At 33.5% G+C, this 21685-nt stretch overlaps 1 protein-coding gene across 1 annotated transcript in view; it reads right to left on the bottom strand.

Moving 5' to 3' along the window:
- LOC142974909 (uncharacterized) overlaps positions 1-21685 on the bottom strand; it is a 196029-nt gene that overhangs the window by 23094 nt on the left and 151250 nt on the right. The window contains exon 5 of the mRNA XM_076117479.1: positions 15969-16109. Coding sequence (XP_075973594.1) covers positions 15969-16109 — 141 coding nt within the window. The remainder of the gene's footprint in view (positions 1-15968; positions 16110-21685) is intronic.

Here is a 21685-nt window from a genome sequence, read left to right as displayed (position 1 = left end):
TAGCTTCTAAAAATAAAATGTATGTGGGTTCATGCATATAATGGTTTTAAGTTATTATCTAGAAAATGTGAAACACGAGGCGGCTTTATTATAAACTGTAGTTCCCACACAGACGCAAGTAAGCTGACATGAGGGGAAAAAGTAAAGCACACTACGAAAACCGTTAAAAGTCTTATAAAGTCGCTCTTAACATAACCCTAACTAAAAAGATAGGTTATTGTTAAAAAATATTATACAAGTACCATTGTCAGCGACTGTAACCGGTGAATGCTAGTTAAAGCATACTAAACCTTAGTTTTTACTGGAATATCTTAGGATTCACCAAGTATCCTCTTGCAGTAACATAAGGCACTTTTAACAACGTGCATCAAACGCTACGAGGACAAACTAACAACTTTGAGTCTATTTTTATCTCTACCATAATTACTGCAAAACGAAACAATTACTTACAAGAATAAACTGCCATTTCTCTTCTTTCTAACAAGTTTAATAAACAACAGGTAGTAAAAAGGAACCTTGACATTCCATCATATTATGACTGTTCCTCACACAATGTCGTATCACATAATTTCAAGTACTGCTTGTCTTAAGAGCTATTATTTTTAGAGTTCTGTACAAAGAGGGTAAAACGGGACTTTATTACTAAGCCTCCACTGTCTGTCTGTCTGTCTCCAGGCTGCATCTCATAAACTGTGATAGCTAGAAAGCTGAAATTTTCACCCATGATGTATTTCCGTTGCCGCTATAACAACAAATACTCAAAATAAAAAAAATATATATGAAAGTTGTTTTTTTTTTGTATTTTTTTTGCTCAATATTAAAAACGGTAGACGCTTCAAACGTGATTATCTATTATAGATGATAGTACGGAACCCTTCATGCGTGAGTCCGACTCGCACTTGGCCAGTTTTTATTTTATCACTTGAGCGTCGTTTCAAGGTGAAATGTATATTAAAATGTATGAACACTGAGGTAATAGAATTAGGACAACGCTTTAATATTTCATGTTGCGTTATTAGGTACATTAATGTTTGTGAGAAAAATGTTTAGATAATGGATATAATAAAAGAATTTCTAGATAAAGAATTTAGAGATGTATAATGTTACAACATTGAGCACCATCAACATATTATCAAACTCCCTGACTTGATGCATCAAAGTTTGTATAAACAGTTGACTATTGCATTGTTCTATAAGAACTTGGATCAAGTATAGATGTCTTGATTGAAGATTACTGACAATACCGTTTTAGAGTCCCTTGAAAACTCTAACTCGAAAGTAGCTATGATATTAACGCTAGGTCTTTATAAGATTCTGGTTGACTGATTGGTTGTTATATATTATATAACAACCAATCAGTCAATTTTAACTAGTATATATAAGCCTAGATAATAAAATTGCAATAATTGTGGGTAAGTTGCCCCTCAATCTTCATTATCACCACCAATTAGCACGCAATGGCATCACCATCGAAAACAATTTTACATTTCCTTACTAATATTCTCTACACATCTATACTAATATTATAAAGCTGAAGAGTTTGTTTGTTTGAACGCGCTAATCTCAGGAACTACTGGACCGATTAGAAAAATTATTTCAGTGTTCGATAGCCCATTTATCAAGGAAGGCTATAGGCTATATATCATCACGCTACGACCAATAGGAGCAGAGTAACAGTAAAAAATGTTACAAAAACGGGGTAAACTATGACCCATTCTCTCTAATGTAACGCAAGCGAAGTTGCGCGGGTCAGCTAGTGTCTTATAGACGGATAGTCGCATTTCAACAGAGACGCACAAACGTAACATTACGACGCAGTGTACGCAGTCACGCGTGTGATCTGCACCGACGCGTGTTGGCTCAACGTCCATGTTCATCGCGTGAACTTCCGATAAGTACTTGTACTTGTCAAATTGTATTAAACGAATAGAAGTGGTGAAGCGATGTACATAATACTAAAATGATTTTCAATCGATGATTGGAGCACAATCGAATGCTACCCACACTAAAGTAATATGGTGCCTAAATAAAGGCATCACAGCAATGATTTTTGTATGCGTAATTCAAGTATTCTCCGCCTAGGGACTATATCTTAGATCCAGACTTTTGATGCAATTGAACATTGTATTTGATGTAATCATTTCTTGTTTCACTATTAACACAAAATTTTCAGGAGGAAACGTGGCTATTTTATCAATATAGGAATCACATCATGCACTCATCATATCCGAGAGTCTTTAAAGAATGCTAGCCGCACTTAGTCAGTGTCTGCTAACTTGTGATCTTGCTACCTTACTTCTGTCTAATTCCGAGAGAAGACCCGTATACAATAATAATAGTAGTGTTTAACTCATTGCTGTCCAAGGGTCTTCCCCCGAAATGAGAGAGAATGAGGCCTTGAGTCTACGACACTGGCCAAGTACAGGTTGGGTAAATGTTAGTTTTATTTAAAATTATATAGCTTCGAAACTGTTTAACATTTGGCTAACGGTCTCGTAACAGGATATTACAGCAAGGCTGTAGTCTAAATGCTACATTTAAATTCATAGTGTACACGAAACTATCACGTACATGTTTACTGGAAGTTTCTGAACACTATTATTACTGTTCAAGGATATAACAATTAATTTTAAAGCAAATAAACGCTTAGTTTTATACAAAAATGTGTCTAGTACCTTAAAATTAAACGGTTTTTTGAAATTTGAGGCTTTCCATTTTCGGGTTCGGCAAAGTCCTATTGGTCTTTTTCTAATTAAATGTAGAACGTTTCTCAATTGTAGCCTAAAGTTTGGTATCGTGCTCTATATTGCAATAGGTTCGCCCCCATTACATGTGACTATAATGTTGAAACTTGGGTGTATAATATGTACCTCTGTCTAACCCTTTGGGTACAATATGCGTGATATTATGTACGTTCCACAAAAAATATGTCTAATAGCTAAAAAATAAAACAGTTTTTGTACGAATGTTTCATGTTATAATGGAAAAATAATATTTTCAATCAAAACTATATAAGCAAGTGTTAGCATATTTAAATTAGATTTTGAAGACATGCGCTCTAATATTTTAATAAAAGCACCGAAGCACAATATTTTATATTGTTTAATAGGCCTTAATTTTATGCAACGCCTTTCAGTATTCATTTTTTAAAAGCAATATTCAACTTTAGAAAGTGATTTACTCTAAATAGAAGCCTTATGGTATCAAATCCAAAAAGTTGCATCGCTATCTCCGGTAAGTATGAGTTACAACATTGTTCTACCAAAGCTTTAGTCATCCATGTAGTATCCACAATAAATGTTAGCCTCGAAATTACTCTCATTTATAGCAAAAAATCTCATAATTATGAGGTAATAAAGACTGAAAAATCTTTTGTTTAAAATGTTACGGCACATTTAACTCGTGAAGCATTGTTAACGACCCGTAATTTTAGTACTCCATTTAGTGCACAACGGTTTTAAATTGTAGCAAGTACTGCCGGGAAATGAGCTATCATTATATTGTATTTAACAAAGGTCAGATTGAATTGATGATGAAACTTTAACGGTATCTGTAGCGCGATGTCATGCGTTCTATACTAACAAGTAGCGACTGTTTGATATTTAATATAAGATGGCAAAAAAAAATGTTATCGCGGAAAACTCTAAAGGCGCTAGTCGATTCTTTATACAACATCATTTTACAACATTAGTTTGCCTGTATCCACACCTATAGGGAAAGGGCGTGATTTTATTTTATTCTTTATTTTATGTGCATATGCATCTATAAGTACTAATATTATGTTTAATATAGTAACATACAAAAAATCACGCCATTTTCCTTGATTTTTAATTTTTCGATACCCTTTTCATGGGCAGCGTTTAGGAAAACGAGTATTACGTGGTATAAGTATTGCGTAATATACAAATAGATTATTGTCACGGGGCTGACTACAGTCTGTTTCTTTAGTTTTAATTCACCGCGACATAAAAGGAACTCTGTAGGTACATAACAAAATACAGGAAATTAATAACACTAACAGAAAATATCATTTAAGTATAGTTAGTTCTACATCTAAACCAAATGCAGAATGCTTCTAAGTGTATTTCCAAACATTATTCTTACGAGTTTGCGAGTGCTCCATCACCCACTTGACATTAGACATGAAGCAGTATGAATAACTCACGACATTTCACTCTCGACTGACGGATGACGCGATGGAAGCTCGAGGCGATTACACTGCGCTTACATTGAAGATGGGCGAGGAAGCGGGTATATACTACTAGTCAGAGTACATAGATCAGAGTGCACTTTTAGAATTCCACATAATTATTTTCAAGATTTGAGGGTCTACAAATGGTTTAAAACCTGGGACTTTAAAGATTATATGCATTATCGATGGTAATTTTAACTTAAGATGGTCAGAAGTCCTGGGCTGGGTTTTTAAACTGTATTTTAAAGAATGCAATGTCGCGTCCCTCTCATATTAAGATATGACCATTTAGTGTATAAAGCATCAAACTATATCGTTAAAGCATTTTGTGTGAAGAAGACCCTTCTTCTGAATAGGCAACATTTGCCTTAAAGATTTAAAATACCGCCTTAAATGCAATAATTTTAAGGTTTTAAATTATATGTCACGCATATTTAAAAAATATCGCTTATCATAATAAAATAGAATTACATTTTTGTAGCGTGGCATAAAAGTAAAGCAGCCAATCCCATGTGTGTCCTATCTCAGCACAGCTTCCCTCGCTCATCTCTGTTAGAACACAAGTCTTACTCATCTCATATTTATATGTGGCTGGGAAATTTTGTTTACGCTGTACACTTTGTTACTTTGAGAGCGTTTTTAAAAAGATTTTTGTCAAAGAACGTCTGTATTGTTGCTACAAGTGTGTTTCTTTGTCTCCGCGAAAGTTCTGGGAAACGACATTACGATGTATGTTCTAGCATTTTGAATATGGGATTCGGTTACCCGATATGGAGCCCTATAATACATTATTTATTTGCTTGAAGAAAACTTAAATGTTATTTAGTTTATATCTGAGAGTTTAGTTAGTTTATAGTTATGTCTGAGAGATTTTTAGCAGTTTCTGAAGTAAAGTCATTAAATCGCTCTGAGCAAGCGGTGTACTGAAACCGACATTGTAGGAAAACCTGTGTCTATCTATCTACCTATATGTATTTTTCAACTTCTTACTTAAACCTCTATACATAAACTTCTTAATAGTTTTATGCGAGCACGTTTCTTTCTACAGCAAAATTTTCTTTTCGCTTTTTCCCACATCGCGTGACTGTAATGTTCACTGCATAACGAATTTTCGTACACTCTCTGAACGGAAATGAAATATTTGATGGCTCATTACCTCCGTCATAGGTATAATTTACATAAATTAAATTTAACATGGCATAATTATGGAATTATGTGTTACGATTTTATGGTTGAAGCTATTAAAATACCATTCAGAGTTTAATTTTTTTACAATTTTAATAATTTCAATTATATTTAGGGCCACGTTATGGGTAAGTCTCAAATAATAATCTATCGACTGGGTAAAGTGACAGCTAACGCATGAAACCGCTGTCAAAATTCCGTTTGGGCTATCTGACCCTTGTTCAAAAGTAGTGGAAACCGGCATTTTTAATTAGTACTCATTACGAGTACCACATACTATGTACAATACAGCAAATTCTGGTCAGAAACACAGTGAAAAATAAAGTCATTAAAAAAAGGGGCGTGAAAGGAAATTTAAAAGTTGATATTAAAATATTGCATTTTATACGGGATAAGAAATGTACACGAGTTAGTGAGCAAAACGTTGTATCGATATAAATGCGACATTTTACGTGTAACGGCTGTCGAGGAAAATGAGAAAGCTTTGGGATTAGGGAAATCAGGGATTATATTAAGCCCGCTAATAGTTTTGACCTTTACGAATGTTTATTGGGTATTGGATTAATACCTACTGGCTATTGGCGGCTTTACTCGCTATATTTTTTGTTGCTATCTTATTTTTCCGAAAAAGGATTCTCACTTGGGATTCAGATTTTAATACAAAATTACTCTGATTTAAACTCGACCTAAATTCATCTAGTTAAAGGAAAATATATTCTGAAAGTGAAACCCATTTGAAAATGCCAACATAAAATAAATTAAGGTATAAAGTCACGTAGCAATAGTAAGCTAGATCGTAGAACCTTTGCTGTCGTAGCACCACGTAGCACTGCCGTAGACACGTAGCACAGCAATTGTCGTAGCAACAAATAAATCGGCTACATTAATCGTAGCGAGTGGATGTGAGCGGAGATTTTGTACGGACTGTAAATAGTGTGCATGTGTGGGTCTTGGGTCTATTGTACAGTGGTCAGCTGAGATATGGACGCGGTATTTCTAAGTACATTTGGTAAATAGTCGTCGAGATGATATGTAGAGCGATCACAAACTGTCATGTATTTCATCTAAGTATTTAATCTATACTAATATTATAAAGCTGGAAAGTTTGTTTGTTTGAACGCGCTAATCTCGGGAACTACGGGTCCGATTTGAAAAATTCTTTCAGTGTTAGATAGCCCATTTACCAAGGAAGGCTATAGGCTATGTATCATCACGCTACGACTAATAGGAGCAGAGTACCAATGAAAAATGTTACAAAAAACGGGGAAAATTATGATTCTCTTATGTGACGCAAGCGAAGTTGCGCGGGGCAGCTAGTATTGTCATAATTTTGATCCCCGACCCGCACTTCGCTAGCGTGGTGGACAAAGGCTTAGTTCCTCCCTCATTCCGGGAGAAGACTCGTGCCCAGCAGTAGGATCCTAATGGGTTAAATTTATTTTTTATAAAATGTATATATTTTAATCCGCCAAATTAATTTAATTAACATCGAATAATTTACGACTGCAAAGGCTCTGAGATGGAACTGAAATTTTATCATATACCTAAATTCTTTGAACAACTTACAGTGCCATATTTACCTTATCTAATCTTAATAAATCTTATTTAAAAATATTAAAGACATCTCATTGTTTGGTCAGTTGATAAGATGAATGCGACCAACGTAAAAGTAACCCAATGGAAATCTTAATTTATTTATTAGCTTATAAAGTTATCTCCCATGACGTGTCAGTTTTGTTTACATTGTCAGGGTGTCAAATAGTTGTGGAGTCAACACGACCGTATGTTGACTGTCGCTGCGTGGGACCTGCGCCCACCGAGATTACTTTATGTTTGGGACGGTCGGCTCGTGAGCATCTATCCTCCTACATTTAGAATACTAATTTTGTTAAATACACGGTTTCTGTCGAGTTTTGAAAGCGTGTCAAAACTTACCACAGTGAAGTATTTTTGCAAATAAGGACACATTTTATTGCTTGTTAATGTCAAATAACATATTAATGTCTGGTTGGGATTTAGAATTTTCTCATTTGCAAAAAAACGTATTTAAGAATAGAAGATTTGATTGGTTTTATGGTCACAAGTTCGCATATAATGCAGTATAATGTAGGAGACCAAACGATCAGCTTTTAAATTAACGCAATTACAAAATATAAAGGTTTTAATCGCGCCGAATTTGTTGTTGTATATTTTAAATTATTACTATTTCAGTGTATTCTTACAGTTTGTATATCATAAAAATAAAACATAGCCTCCTAGTCATAAACCTCGCTAAATAAAGCTATACAAGCTCACTGTCATGTTACTATGACATGTTCGAAGTCAATCAAGACATAGTTCGTGTCATACAATGTGCGTGTATCGTGTAAACATAACATTACATCTGCGATGTTCGATCATGATGTATCACGAATACAATCAGGTAGAAATGTGTGTTTTTGTACCTGTGAATTGTGTGAGCAAAAAATATAGGTATCGTATTATTAGGAGTAATGATTGATGTAGTATGGTGTCTCTAATTTGTATTGTTGATTGTTAGAATGGAAACGGCTAATTGCTGTAAAATAAAGATAAAATACAAACTACAGGTTGTTGCTAGAAAAAGGTTCTTGGATGCCTTAAATTGTTTAGTTTAAAAGCTTTTCCTATTTTGATATTTATATTTTATGAAAAATACAGCTGTTATAAAGATCATCATAATATTGAGTTGTTTTAAGTCTACAGTGATACTTTTTAAATTAAATCGTAAAAATATTGTAATATAATTTAATAGTGTTTTCTCTATATTAAGTTAATAAAAAAATATAAATAACTTTAGCAAGATTGCAAATGTTTTTGAATTATAAAAGTCATTACCGTTCGTTGATCCGCACTTGAAACTCACAACACGTTTATCTTAACTAGTAAAAGTTAACGAATGCAAATAGAGGGCTAGTCGAATTAACATGTTATAAAAGTTTCAGTACGACCACGTTAATAGCATAATAACAATGAATGCGTATACATTTTAAAATGAAAATTACCGTCAAAAGCTGAAAGGCTATTGAACTAGTGTTAGGTATAATATTACTATTAAATCTCCTTAAAATGTAATTGTTGGGATCGAATTACTTATTAAAGAATTATTTTTCTTTTTCTTATCCTATGGTTAGTGGTCAACCTAGTTATGCGTCCCAGTCCCATGCATCATACGATATTAGTAAACTGAAACGCATCACGCCACTCGCCATAGCAACGCAAGCTAATCCATTTCTCCATAACTAATAAAAGTAATGGACATTCCCTCTGGCTACTGGTCATGAGACTCCATGAGGTGAGGTCTCACCGATACACACATGTAAAGCTCATATCCAAATATTAGTGCATGTCTTTAGACCTAAGAAGTTCTGTTCCGCATCAAACGCTCCACAGTGCACTCGTTTAGTATTAAGATATTTTAAATAAAGTATTTTATTGAGAAATGCGAGTGTTAATATTTGACTTTCTAGTGTCAAAGTTTTTCTAGCCGGCCAAAGGCTCTTGACGTGGCTTAACGACGGTTATCTTTATTGATAACAACCGGGACCGATTTTTTACGTGCCCTCCGAAGCACGCAGATGACCAATTAAAATTATTATCCTTCCTTATGAAATTGCTATTTTTCGAATTTGATTTGGATTGTGTTTCAGGGAAATCCAGGAAACGGTTGCTGTTGACTCCCAAGCTGGATTTAAACACTATCAGACCAGTAATTTGTTACTATTTGATAACATTATTAGGTATAAGTCTCATCCATCATAGATTTGACCTTCGCTATCTCATATTTTCCTCAATAACACATCTAAAATCTATGCTATACTAATCCTTCTAGACGAAAAACAAGTATCAAATAACGCTTCCAAAATAAAATACTGGGCACAAACAGTGTACAACATGTCACTTGTCCGCCATGTTTGAACAAGTTGTTTGTATTGTCTTGTCTGTGTGTTTGTCTATCCTGTTAGCTTACTTTGTTTTTACACAAAAAAGCTCGATATTTGGGAACCTCACGAGCTCACTGAAAGAAACCTAATGAAACGTGTACTCATTTGTGATTCTTGAAGCCAAAGAGATTTTGTTACAAGTTCATACATACTATAATGCGAAAAGACTTTTTCCCCGACCTAATAATATATAATACTGGGCACAAACCGTGTACAACATGTCACTTGTCCGCCATGTTTGAACAAGTTGTTTGTATTGTCTTGTGTGTTTGTCTATCCTGTTAACTTACTTTTGTTTTATTAGGCCTCTGCATCATTTATTTAAGGCTCGTGTGAGAATGTTTTTGTTGGTGTGTTGTTTGTTTGTTGTTTGGATTTGAATTTTACTAGAACATGTGACGCAATTTTTAGGCGACTATTTGTACTATACTTTATAATATAATTACTACAATTTATTCTGGAAAATGCTGATGGTTCGGCGTCGGTCAGCCGGCGACCACGGCCAGTATAAACTGCGTTGAAACGTCAGGCATTCCATGGTAAAGTGCATGTACGCGGTATTCTAGAACTCTATTTTATAATTGAATAAACAATATTGTAATGTTCTATGTAAGCTAAATAGTAGGTATATTACGAGAGTTCCACACTAATCCCCACTCGCGTTCTAGGTCGTTTCCCGAAAATGAAAATGTCGATAAAAGTTACTATAAGTTTCGGTTCCAAATGTATATTATCGACTGATCTTTTCTAGTAGGTATTTTTTATGAAGCATATTGTTATCCATAACGCAGTAATATTCTCCTTTTTCTTGGGTAAAAATCCCTACTGTAGCTCTAGTTACTCTATTTTTATAGTTACCTAGAGTATCTAGACCCTATCTTTCAGCTCTCAATAAACCCTAGTTTCTTAAGCAAATTTGTGTTTTTTTCTAGACTCAAACACGTAATTTGTATGCTGTACAGTAAAAAAGCTCAAGAACACTGTGCTTGTAAGCAGCCAGGTTTATTAGCAAATGTACTTAAGTCTCTAAACATTATTTGGTCTACCACCTGAACCATCACAGTTCTGATATTTAATTGGACATTGTTTCGTCACTATATTAATATTACGAAATCAATAAACTAAGTACTATATCACTGTAGCAGATTACCTATTGTGTTTTTTAATTTGTTTCTCTTTTACGGTATCTAAGCGATTTATTCTGAAATTCTTTTTCACATGATAGGAAATGTGTATAAGAGTAAGAAGAAGTTTATTCTAAAACGCATTGCATATTCGTTTTAATACGTCCAAAAACCATATCTATCATTCTTTGCACTGTGATTAGGGTCTATCCCTCAAGTCCCCAAAGGACAGGAACCGGAACTATTCTATCATAGTAGTCCCGCAGTACAAATTATATAGTATGTATTAATGATATATTTGGAATATACCATACATACGTACATACATAATATCACATCTGTTATACTGTCGGGTAAGAAAAGGTGTCTCAAATATATCCATAACTATATCGCTATTAACAATGCAAGTCCCATGTGTCCGCCCAATTTTGAATCACGTTACCGAACTCCGAACTACTATTGAATAATATCCTAATATAAATTAGACAAAACAAATAGCCTTGGAATCGAACTTGAGATTTCAGGAACAGTAGTCGGATACACTGTCGACCGCACCACAGAGGCAGTCCTGTCTATTCCCCAATTTTAACTGGTAATAAATTAACGAACTTCGATAAAACTCCGCCAAAAATATCAAATGAAAGATGAAACAGCAAAAGATAATACCTGTCAGTTGAACAGAGATTAACAGGCTCGACGTTAAGACGAGATATTAATTAAAAACTTGTCGAAACCGCTCTCTTGCCGAAAAGAATATTAATCTCGCGGAATAATGATGAATCGTAATCGCGATTAAAATTGCTAAAGGAATTATTTTATGGATGTTAATTCTGGTTCTTGTATTCATAATTGCGTAAATGAAATATTTATTCTTCTCTTCTGATTTTTTGTAAATAAAATTGTTACAAGCCAAAGCGTTTGTTGCTTATTCTAAACACTAGCTGACCCGCACAACTTCGCTTGCGGGGAAAATTTTGACCCATCCTCTCTTATGTGAATAAGAGAGGATGGGTCAAAATTTTCCCCGTTTTTGTTACATTTTTCACTGGTTCTCTGCTCCTATTGGTCGTAGCGTGATGATATATAGCCTATAACCTTGCTCGATAAATGGACTATCTAACATTGAAAGAATTTTTCAAATCGGACCAGTAGTTCCTGAGATTAGCGCGTTCAAACAAACAAACAAACAAACAAACAAACTCTTCAGCTTTATAATATTAGTATAGATTTGCGTTGCGTGAACATTATCTCATATTGTATGGGCAGTAACTTCGATTATGCATTTATTGTCGCTTTGCTTGACGTTTTGGCACAGGTAGGTATAATTTGAGACAATTACTAAGATATTTCAGAAAATTGTGTTAGTATGTAATGCTTACTCATATTCACTAAATAAAATTCGGTACAATTTGAATTTATACATATTTTCGCCAGCCTCACCACGCTAATCTACACACATTTTATTATATTTATATTTGTTTCACCCCCGGTTTCTTTTATCTATTCAATAGCGTTAAAACTTATTAAAAAAGGCCATTGAATAGAGAAAGTAACGCTAAATGTACTCAGAAACCAGGGGTAAATCATGCAGTTTTAATTAATTGTTAAGTTATTACCTGCATTACATTCAACCGCTAACACTAAAAGGTTAAGCCATGAAAAGCGACCGGTTTGAGCACTTTTCACTATGCAATCGTCTTAACTGCAGGGTCAATGTCAAAGGTCACCTCGTTCTTTAAAGCTGCAGTGACAAAGCTTGACCTTGGAATGATGCAGACCTTTGTGACCTTGAACTTGTGTATCAGGTAAATGGCAGCCGTATGCGAATATAATAGAGTAGTGTGAGACAAGTCACGCGATATGAAGGAGTGGCGGTTTGATTATTTCGCGTAGTCATTTTGGTTTAATATTAAAATATGTAATTTTTTTTTGTTGGATTTTGTGTTTTTGTTTCTTGAATTTTAATAGGTAGTTGTACTATTTTGCTAAAAGGTTTGCTAATTTGGTATGATATTTTACAGAACAATTAAATATTACGGAGTATGAGCTTAAATCCACTTATTTAATGGACATGTAACGTGATAATCAAAATGATCTAAGGGAGAAAATAATGAACAGCATAGTCGATTTCAGTTAGTTGTCAAATGAGAGACGTGATAGCCCCTTTGGGCTAACTAGTAACTAAAGAGACTCGAAGAACTTCGACGTCTAAAGAGACGAGACAATATTAATCATCGTAAATTAATGCATTAACTTCAATTACTAGAATATCAGCTTCTTCTTAGCAAATCCTGTAATACCGAAAACAAGCATTCTGTTAGCATCAATGTCTAATACAATCACATGCCTAATAACATAAGTCAATATAACAGTATAACTCTTGCTATTCCTCCCTAGTAATCTAGGTAAATACAGGTACATAATATCTCGCACAAGATGAGTTTATACCAAGTGATTTAGTCCCACGACTCACAAACAAGGTTCCTACGCAATCAGTTACTACATACGTTTTATTGCACGAGTTAGACGTAGGCTGTATTACTATACTAACTTGTATTACTACATAAATACATTATTACTTGACTGCTTTACTTATTAAAGTAAACGATTACGGATTAGCGAAGATTGTGACATAAACCTACTGTAAATTGTTTAAAACTGATTGTTGATGTTGAAGTTTGTTATGGAGTTAGAAAACCCGCTGTAAAGACGATGTTTCCAAATTATTGTAAACACTTTATTTAAATACTTAGCTAAGATTTTATATATTTATCTCATGATTATTATATTATATGAAAAAATGGCTCTAAAACTCATTTGTACGTTCGACCAGAAGTAGAAGATGAGATTAAACTTTTAAAAAGCTATAGAAAATAAAAAAAAACAAAAGCTGATCGATACTTAAATATAGTTTAACGAACATCTTTTCTTTTTACCGTAACTATATGTAAATTATGATTACTAGTCAATACTCGTAGTTTATCTCAGTGGGATGTGTTCAGTTTGGGCCCACAGCTCATTCGACATGCACCACATGTGACCGTTTCCATTTCAACTTTGCAGCGTTGTCAAACATCCTGTATTTGACTTTTGGAGCGCAGGGATATAGATAGACAGGAGGAAATCAGCAAAATGTTCAATATTTTCTCTCTTTTATATCTAGTTAAGATAAAACACAAGAAAGTTTAGTCAAACGGTTTATTACGAACTCTTAAATGCATTGATTATGCTATAAAACACACTTATATATAACCGTATACAAATACGAGCATATTCGAAAGTGAAATAGTCGCAGGCAAAAATTGGATTCATGCAACGAATTTCACGCCACTCTTCTATCAATCAAATGATTACCCTCTTATTCATAAACACACTATAAACCTATTTTAATTTAAAAAACTACTATAATATGTTTTCTCTTTTTCATTTCGCTAAGGAGTAAAAGAAACAAAACGCTTTATAAGCCTTTCATAACTTCATATATTTTTATGAATAAGAGAGTTAATGTCTATATTATGTTATATAACTGAAAATATGTATAAACTGTTCCCTACAAGTACTTTTAAATCTTTTAAAGTGTAGTAAATACGGGAACAGAAACATACGCGAAACTTGTAGATTGTGAGAGGAAAGTTGTTCATGAGAAACTAGTTGGTACACACATTAATATTGTAAACAAACTTTACTTTATGTGTTTGCTGTATTCAAAGACGTATCCTGCAAGTGTTCCCGAGGGACTTGCATTGTTCTGCTCATTTGAATTGTTTCTGTGATAACTTACTTGATTGTGAATTGCATAGCTTTGGAACTATGAGAATCTGTTTGTTTTAAAGCTATTAACATAGTTACATTAATATTATGGTTGTAAATATATCTACGGAGATTATAATCTACTTAGCGATCAATTAAAATAATGTAATATTTAATCGGCTACATAGATTTGCTTGGGATCTCATACAGTGGTTGAATTTTCAACTAAATCTAAGTATCAATTTGGTCTCAGCAAAATATTGTGCCATTATCCAATTAAATACATTTTTTATCAAATACGCGTTAACTGAGGTTCGGCATGTGAAATATTATTAAATAATGTTATATACTATCAAAAACAGAAAGACATAATAATATATTCATTTCCTTCCAATTTCATAAAAACAAAAGAAATCAGTGTGAAAGTGGAAATGAAAATTATATTAGACAGGGCAAGTCGTTTAATATGAATGGAGAAATAAATTTGAAAGAAAATATTCTCTTAAATTTTTATAAAGATTATTTGCACAGGAAGCAAAAGATAAATTGTTAAGGAACCATTGATATGTGGGGTCAAACGGGTTTATTAGTTATATCGGTGGGTTACTACAGCCCTTGAATGAGCACTTCGATTGAAATCCTTTTATGAAGGGTCGGGAATCCTTTCATAAAGTTTTACATACGATCGAAAATTACGGTTTTCTTTTGATATTATCAGTTGTAAAATCTCGAAGAAATTTGAATTTTTAGTCAAAATCCCATGCGCTATTTTCGAATACGTTTGGATCATATAAGCAAAATGATAACATTAATATAGTTATTAGTAAACGTAAGTAAATTGACACATTTTTTTGAAGACCCATAATTTATGATCGCAACGAAACCATTTTGTAAGGAGTAAAACTTTTGCAACCAATTAACAGCATCAAATCGCATTGTTGTCGACAATCTTACCTTTAAAAAGAGTGGCCTGGGGTTTCTTGCCAGCTCTTCTCATTGGCCCTACCTTCCGAACTGGCGGTAAATTTGATGGCCGGATGATTTTGATTTTGATTTTACTTTCGATAGACAAAATAAAGACATTTTGCTTTTAGTACGACAAATAAACTGCATTTGATATAACGAACTTGCCTTATACTGTCACGAATAGATTGCGTAATGAAAAGTTTTGTCACAAAATATGTTATTATCTAGCGATGGAATCAAAGGAAATTGAATCTATAGATATTGTAGTTTACGCATAGAGTTCTATTATTGTATAGGAAAAGTAAGAAATAAGGTAGGTACTTAAGATGTGGTCTTAGAAAAAAAGTCCAAGGTATTCGTATTTATAATGTTCCGATACCATGACAAACCCTCGATTTTTCGAAGCAAGAACTTTGAAGGATGACCTTTAATAATGTAGGGTAAATAATAAAGCGTTTAAGAGTTTTGCCTTACAAATATGTAGATTTAGAACATTTTGAAAGCAGTTATGACAAATTAATTTATGCTCAACACCACAAGACCTTTCAGAATAAGAAAATTATATAAGTTAGAAAAGTACGCGACTATTATAGATGGAAGATTTTGATAACAGTCATGATTTCATTTAAGCTGTAGCATCATAGGACTTTTTAAAATAAGAAAATTATAACAGTGCGCCACCATTTACAATGCCATTAAGACGAATACACAATAAAGAAACTATTCATACCTCAACCTCAATATGCTAACGCTTCGAGCTCTCAAAAGTTATCTTTATATTGTACTTACCGCTCCCAACTAAGTCGCCTGGGTGTATCAATGGCGATGTCTTCAGGAGTGCCCCTGACTCCCTGCGTGAGAAGCCGAGCCAGGCGAGAACCAGTGCTTGTGCTGCCAGTACTGGACACCGAGCCACGAGGAGTTGGCACTCTGAAACAAAAGAGGAACATTAGAATTTTCTGTTATTACATAGTATTTTTTTCAGGCGTTCGAGATTATTGCTTTTTCTAATCAGCCTAGCCTGATCGAATGTTCCATTGGTTTCCAACAGAGGGGGCAATGCCGCCTAGTGACTAAACAACAAAAAAATGCGTTACTATTATTTTCGAAATTGTGGACTTTACTCAGTGTCGGCAGGGCGGTGGTCCATATAATGTAAGGAACCTATGAATTAGCCCAGGCTCTCTCACTGACTACTAGACTCTTCGAACGTATGTCTGGACCCCCATTTTGGTATTCGGACCATGACGGTTGTTTTGATGCGGCAGCATTTCGTTTTTAAGCAAGCTAGTTGATAATAATGTCGCTAACCGCTTCTAATTAATTATCACCAACCAACCTATATCCACATAACCACATCCACCATCGCACGGTTCTCCCACAAATTCAATAAACAAACCGAGTTTGAATCAGTTCGATTAATCCTAACCACGGTAGGTGTCTGTTTAACTAAGTTAATCCCTTAGTTTACATATCAAAATACCCGCTTGTTCCAGGCACGTGTTATCAACATTTTTCTAAATCGTTAGTAAAATCCTGATGGAAACTTTTAACGAATCAGTGTGAACTAAACCGTTAAAACTATCCCAATTTTAAATCCAAAAACTAGAAATTTAGAAACGACGAATATTATTCGTTAAAACTTTCGAAATGGCGACCTATCTGCTACTTTTTCCTATAACACTAGAAATTCTATTATTCAATTTTAATTAACGTTGTGCCACTTATTTAATCATTTCCTCTTGACATAATATACGTCTTGTATGAACAGTGCTATAAAGGAGATTGGCAGATTTCGTACAGCTTAAAGTTTGTGTTGTTTCGTAACAGAATTTGTACCACTTATTAAGGGGACTAAGTGACTTATTTTTATTTGGGAGTAATATTTTTAGAAGTCCGGATTAATTAGAAAGTATTTGTTTATTTAAATAATATTTTTTGGTTTATGGCTTATATTTGTTGACAGCTAAAGAAAAAGAAAATCTCATGAGACGTCACTTTTTGTCTGACGTCTAATTTGTTGTTGTTTTGGATTGTGGTTTTGACAGCATCTGAGCAATTTAGCGAACTATCGGGGCTTCTAAAAATGGACATAACTTTTACCTCCCAACTTTTAAAAATATAAGAATTTTAAAATAAGCTTGTCTATCATATTAGCGACCCATTAAAACAAAAAGTAAACCTAAACATGACATTTTATAAGCTGTACGAATTCTTCATACAAACCTGCCGTTCGCCTTTATTAATTAACAAAGATTTAGGACAGAAAATGTGCTACGAGCAATCTGGATTATTTTGTACAATAATATAATAATATTATGATTAAAGTACCTGTCAGATTATATAATTGTCAATTTTCAAATGCATGCAATTTGAGGTGTCTTCTGTCTAAATGTCTAAGAAAAGGTTATGAAACATGATATACATAAAAAGAATCAATAATAATAATAATATATTAATTCTATAACATAATCTAATAGAACCTGTATACATATTTTATTATTGACTGTCCTAAAAATGTGATAATAGACAGCCAGGGTATATACATATTTCAATTTACTGTGTTGTTTATATACGGGGGATCAGACCGGAATAGAATATAATTTTAAAATACAACTGATCCCCTGGGGTATCAGTATTGTGGATCCGAACGGAATAACTCTACTTAACTGTATAGCTAGATTTTCGATTCCATGAACGTATCAGCCTTCACACATATAACGTGAGTGTACAAGTTAATCCCAAGGGATTGATTTTCGAGACTTTCTGTCTTGTTCGAATGCCCCGATAAACCTTACGTCTTTGCCACGTGTCTCTGTATAATACAGACTCGGATTGCATATATCAATGTCACCCCTCAATGCTCTGTGGGTAGGTAGAGACTACATCACACAATGTTATATTAACATGATCTTGTTTAGTTACTTTGTTTTGTTACACGTTTTGGCCAGATTTTGTCGTGTTGATAAGCTTTAAATTGGTGGCCATTAAGGTCTTGAGATACCAGTCATGTAACTCAAAGGTGGTAATAGTTTCGATAATATAATACGGATTAATATTTCAAAGAAGTGATGATCAAACTTTTATACGTTTTTTGAAACTAAGCACTTATTAAATTGTTCGAATCATTCTAATGATAAAAAATGCTACTTATGCATAGTGCTTTTATTTATTTTAATTGCTACGAAGTGCACTAATATGAAATTGATAAAATGAACTAATAGTCTAGCAATAAATAGAAGCTACTCTATACTGATGTAGAAAGGCTCTATAGCCACTTACTACTCTGTGCTCGCGAGGCAGCGAAAGGCTCTCGATAGGGTTTAGTTGGTCAAGTAGTCAATAGATTTGTGAGAAAGAGATGCTCCAGTTCTTTTTGGTTATTTCTTATTTCGCTGTCTGGTTTTATTGTGGTTTACTATGATATTTCGAAAAGGAATAAGAAAATTTTTTTTGGTCATGTTAATGAACTAATGAATGGAACCTTTAGGTTTAAATATCTAAGGGATTGAGAAATCGTGATACTATTGTGTTTCATACCTATCGAAATACCGACTACCATCCCTGTTATTAATCTGCGAGCTTAGTAAAAGTAGGATTGATAGTATTTATAATACACAATGAAGAGAAGAAAAAACGTTTGTAGAAGTAAAAGATTCGAGAGAAAATATTGTTTTACAGTGGCTGTCAATAAGAGAGACCGTACACTCGCATCGGTGATCGACAAAAAATTAAATGTCTCTACTATAGCTTGAACTTTGAAACTTATCTAAAATTATCTAGAAACACACTGTTTAATTAAACCCTGCTTAATATTGTCAACGTACATCATATGTAAAACACGTTATATAACATACAAGCATAACATTTACATAAGTTGTGTACATTAAGCTTGAAGTTAGCATAAATTAATTTCAACTGCAGCCGTGTTCAGTGTTCTCAGCTAAGTCTGTATTAAAGTATTAGCAAGCCAAGTGAAGAAGATTGTAGTATGACGCCACATTTACATACAGGTGTTCTGACTGAAATATTTAGAAAATAACTTCTTCTTTTCTCGTATGGTTAATGGTCAACCTAGTGTTCAAAGTAGTTCAAATACCACTATACGGTCACCCATCTACGGAATGACCTGCCTCGCCAGGATTTGTTTAACTATCTTAAATAATAAGATTTGATAAAATACCGGTATTTTGCTGCGTTACGCTTAAATTTGCGTTTCTTAAAGTTGATGATAGCAATAAATTCCTTTATACAATACACAAATAAAATTCAAACTATTCTCTACTTAGATTTATTAAGATAATAAAGGACTCCTTAATAAAATACAGCCGTTTTTATTATAGCTGCTAAAATAGTAGTAGTTTTAATTAAAAGTTCGTCCCATTTATTTGTCCGAACACTCTGAACACCGGAGTGGGATGAACTTTAATCCTTTTATAATTCTGCTTTCGTTTACTTCATGTTTGTATTGAAAATATCTTTGTCGGTATTCATTTGTTTAGTATTATTTTTGTGCTGTTCTTTATTTGGTTTTGTAGATGTGATGTACTGAAAGACTGCCGTTTTATACGAGATATAAATAGAATGAAAAGTTTTTTTATAAATGCTACTATTTTGATCGTTGCTTTACAAGCGTAAATACTTTTTGTATAAATTCAGGCTAATTGACCTGTTTTTTTTCAGGTAATGTCTTTAATTGATTCTGTAGATTAAGTATCAAAAGTAACAGATTAGTGCAGATTAAGAGTGCTGTAGTCTATTAATTTTAAGTACACTGTGCAATTAAAAAAATATTCAAAAACTTATCTATTTTGCAATCACTATAATTTCTATGATCTAAAAGCTTGAAAGTACTAAACAAATTAATTTTAATCCCGATTTTCGTCCCGAAAAAAACATTTTTTTCATAAGAATATGCCACCCAGAAACTTATGTAATTTCATCAAGGCAAGTTCCACGTGTACGCGTGAATAAGAGATTCATTCCACGTCTGTGCTCGAGCCACACTTCATTCGTTCATACCTTCACTCATTCACACGTTCAGACGTTCACTCGCACCTCGTTTGTTTTACAGTTAAAAATAGAAAAACAAAACGAGATAAGTTAGGAGAACAATTTTGACATAAATGTTTTGTTGTTGTGATTTAAAGAAAATCTACCCATTTCATAGGTTGTGTGTTAGTAAAATTTAGATTAATAGTGAAGTAATTTAATAATTTTCCTACCCCAATTTTCGTCTTCAGAAATAATTTTGTCGAACTTTTACAAACATACAAACAACGGACATGACGCATAGCCAGACCCAAAAAACTGTAAGTGAATCGCACAAAAATTAGTTTCGTTTGGGGATGAACCAGACACCGATACACTTAGGAAACTCAATGGTGATCACCTAAACCACTACGCCACTGACTTTGACGCAAGTGTAATTCAGTAGTGTGGATAATTTATCCCACATTGTTGACAGCTTTGTTTGCTCCATGAGTAACAGTATTTCTTAAGTCACACATGTGTTATGACGTACATTTACTTATCTGCATACAGCCAGTTTTCAGTGTTCATCATAATACTAAGTCGTAAAAGGATATCGTTACTCGTACAATACGGTCTAAACTTTGTTATTTTATTCATAAACTTCTGTTTTGTGGGGCTAGAACAAAAATAAGCTTTATTCAGACTTTTATGATAAGCAGTTTCGTGATAAACATCGTGTTTTACCCGACTGCCGTAGAAAAAGTATTGTACTATTGTTTGGTGTAATATTTTACTAATCAGATACTCAGTTAAATACAAATCTAGAACCATTTTTTTTTCAATATTTTGACACATATTGGATGTTTAAAACAGCTTTTCTTTGGAAGTTAAGCTATTATCTCACAATAAAAATAGTGAATTGCAATAATTTTTTTTATTTTTTTTTATTCTTTTATTTTAAGGGTCTTTTACATAATTATGCATGACTCATCGTAACCTAAGCTTATAATATCAGACAAAAATAATATTTACATACAGTCCCCTCCCTGAGTGTGTGATTGGACTATAAAAAAAGAAAAAAATATAAACTTAAATATGAAGTCTTTAAATGAATAAAAAGTTCGTATTCTCATACATTCACGTCCATAAAAATCTAGCGAAACTATTCCCAAGAACGCGCCTTTAATTACTATCGGGATAATGCGACCATATAACGAACGTGCGCCATAACAGGCGGGCCATAGAGACGACCGTAACTGCGTAATTATACCGGGTTATAACACTTTTAATACACGGATGACCGTCTTTACGTGGCGCGTGGAAAATTATAATTAAATAGGCTAACGTGCTCGTATCGTGTAGATGTTTCATATAGTTAGGTTAGAGGGATAGATATTTTTTAATGTGGACTGTAGGAAACGAAAAAAGAGCATTGACATTATTTTGTCTCAGCCTTTTTCTTGTTATAAAAATCATTTCATGCACTTATTGAATAAATAAAGTCAATTTAAAGTATTTTACGTAACCTTCTC

This window comes from Anticarsia gemmatalis, chromosome 8 (assembly GCF_050436995.1).
Source record: "Anticarsia gemmatalis isolate Benzon Research Colony breed Stoneville strain chromosome 8, ilAntGemm2 primary, whole genome shotgun sequence".
Lineage (NCBI taxonomy): Eukaryota > Metazoa > Arthropoda > Insecta > Lepidoptera > Erebidae > Anticarsia > Anticarsia gemmatalis.
The sequence above is the reverse complement of the archived record's forward strand: the minus strand, read 5'-3'. Positions and strand labels throughout refer to the sequence as shown.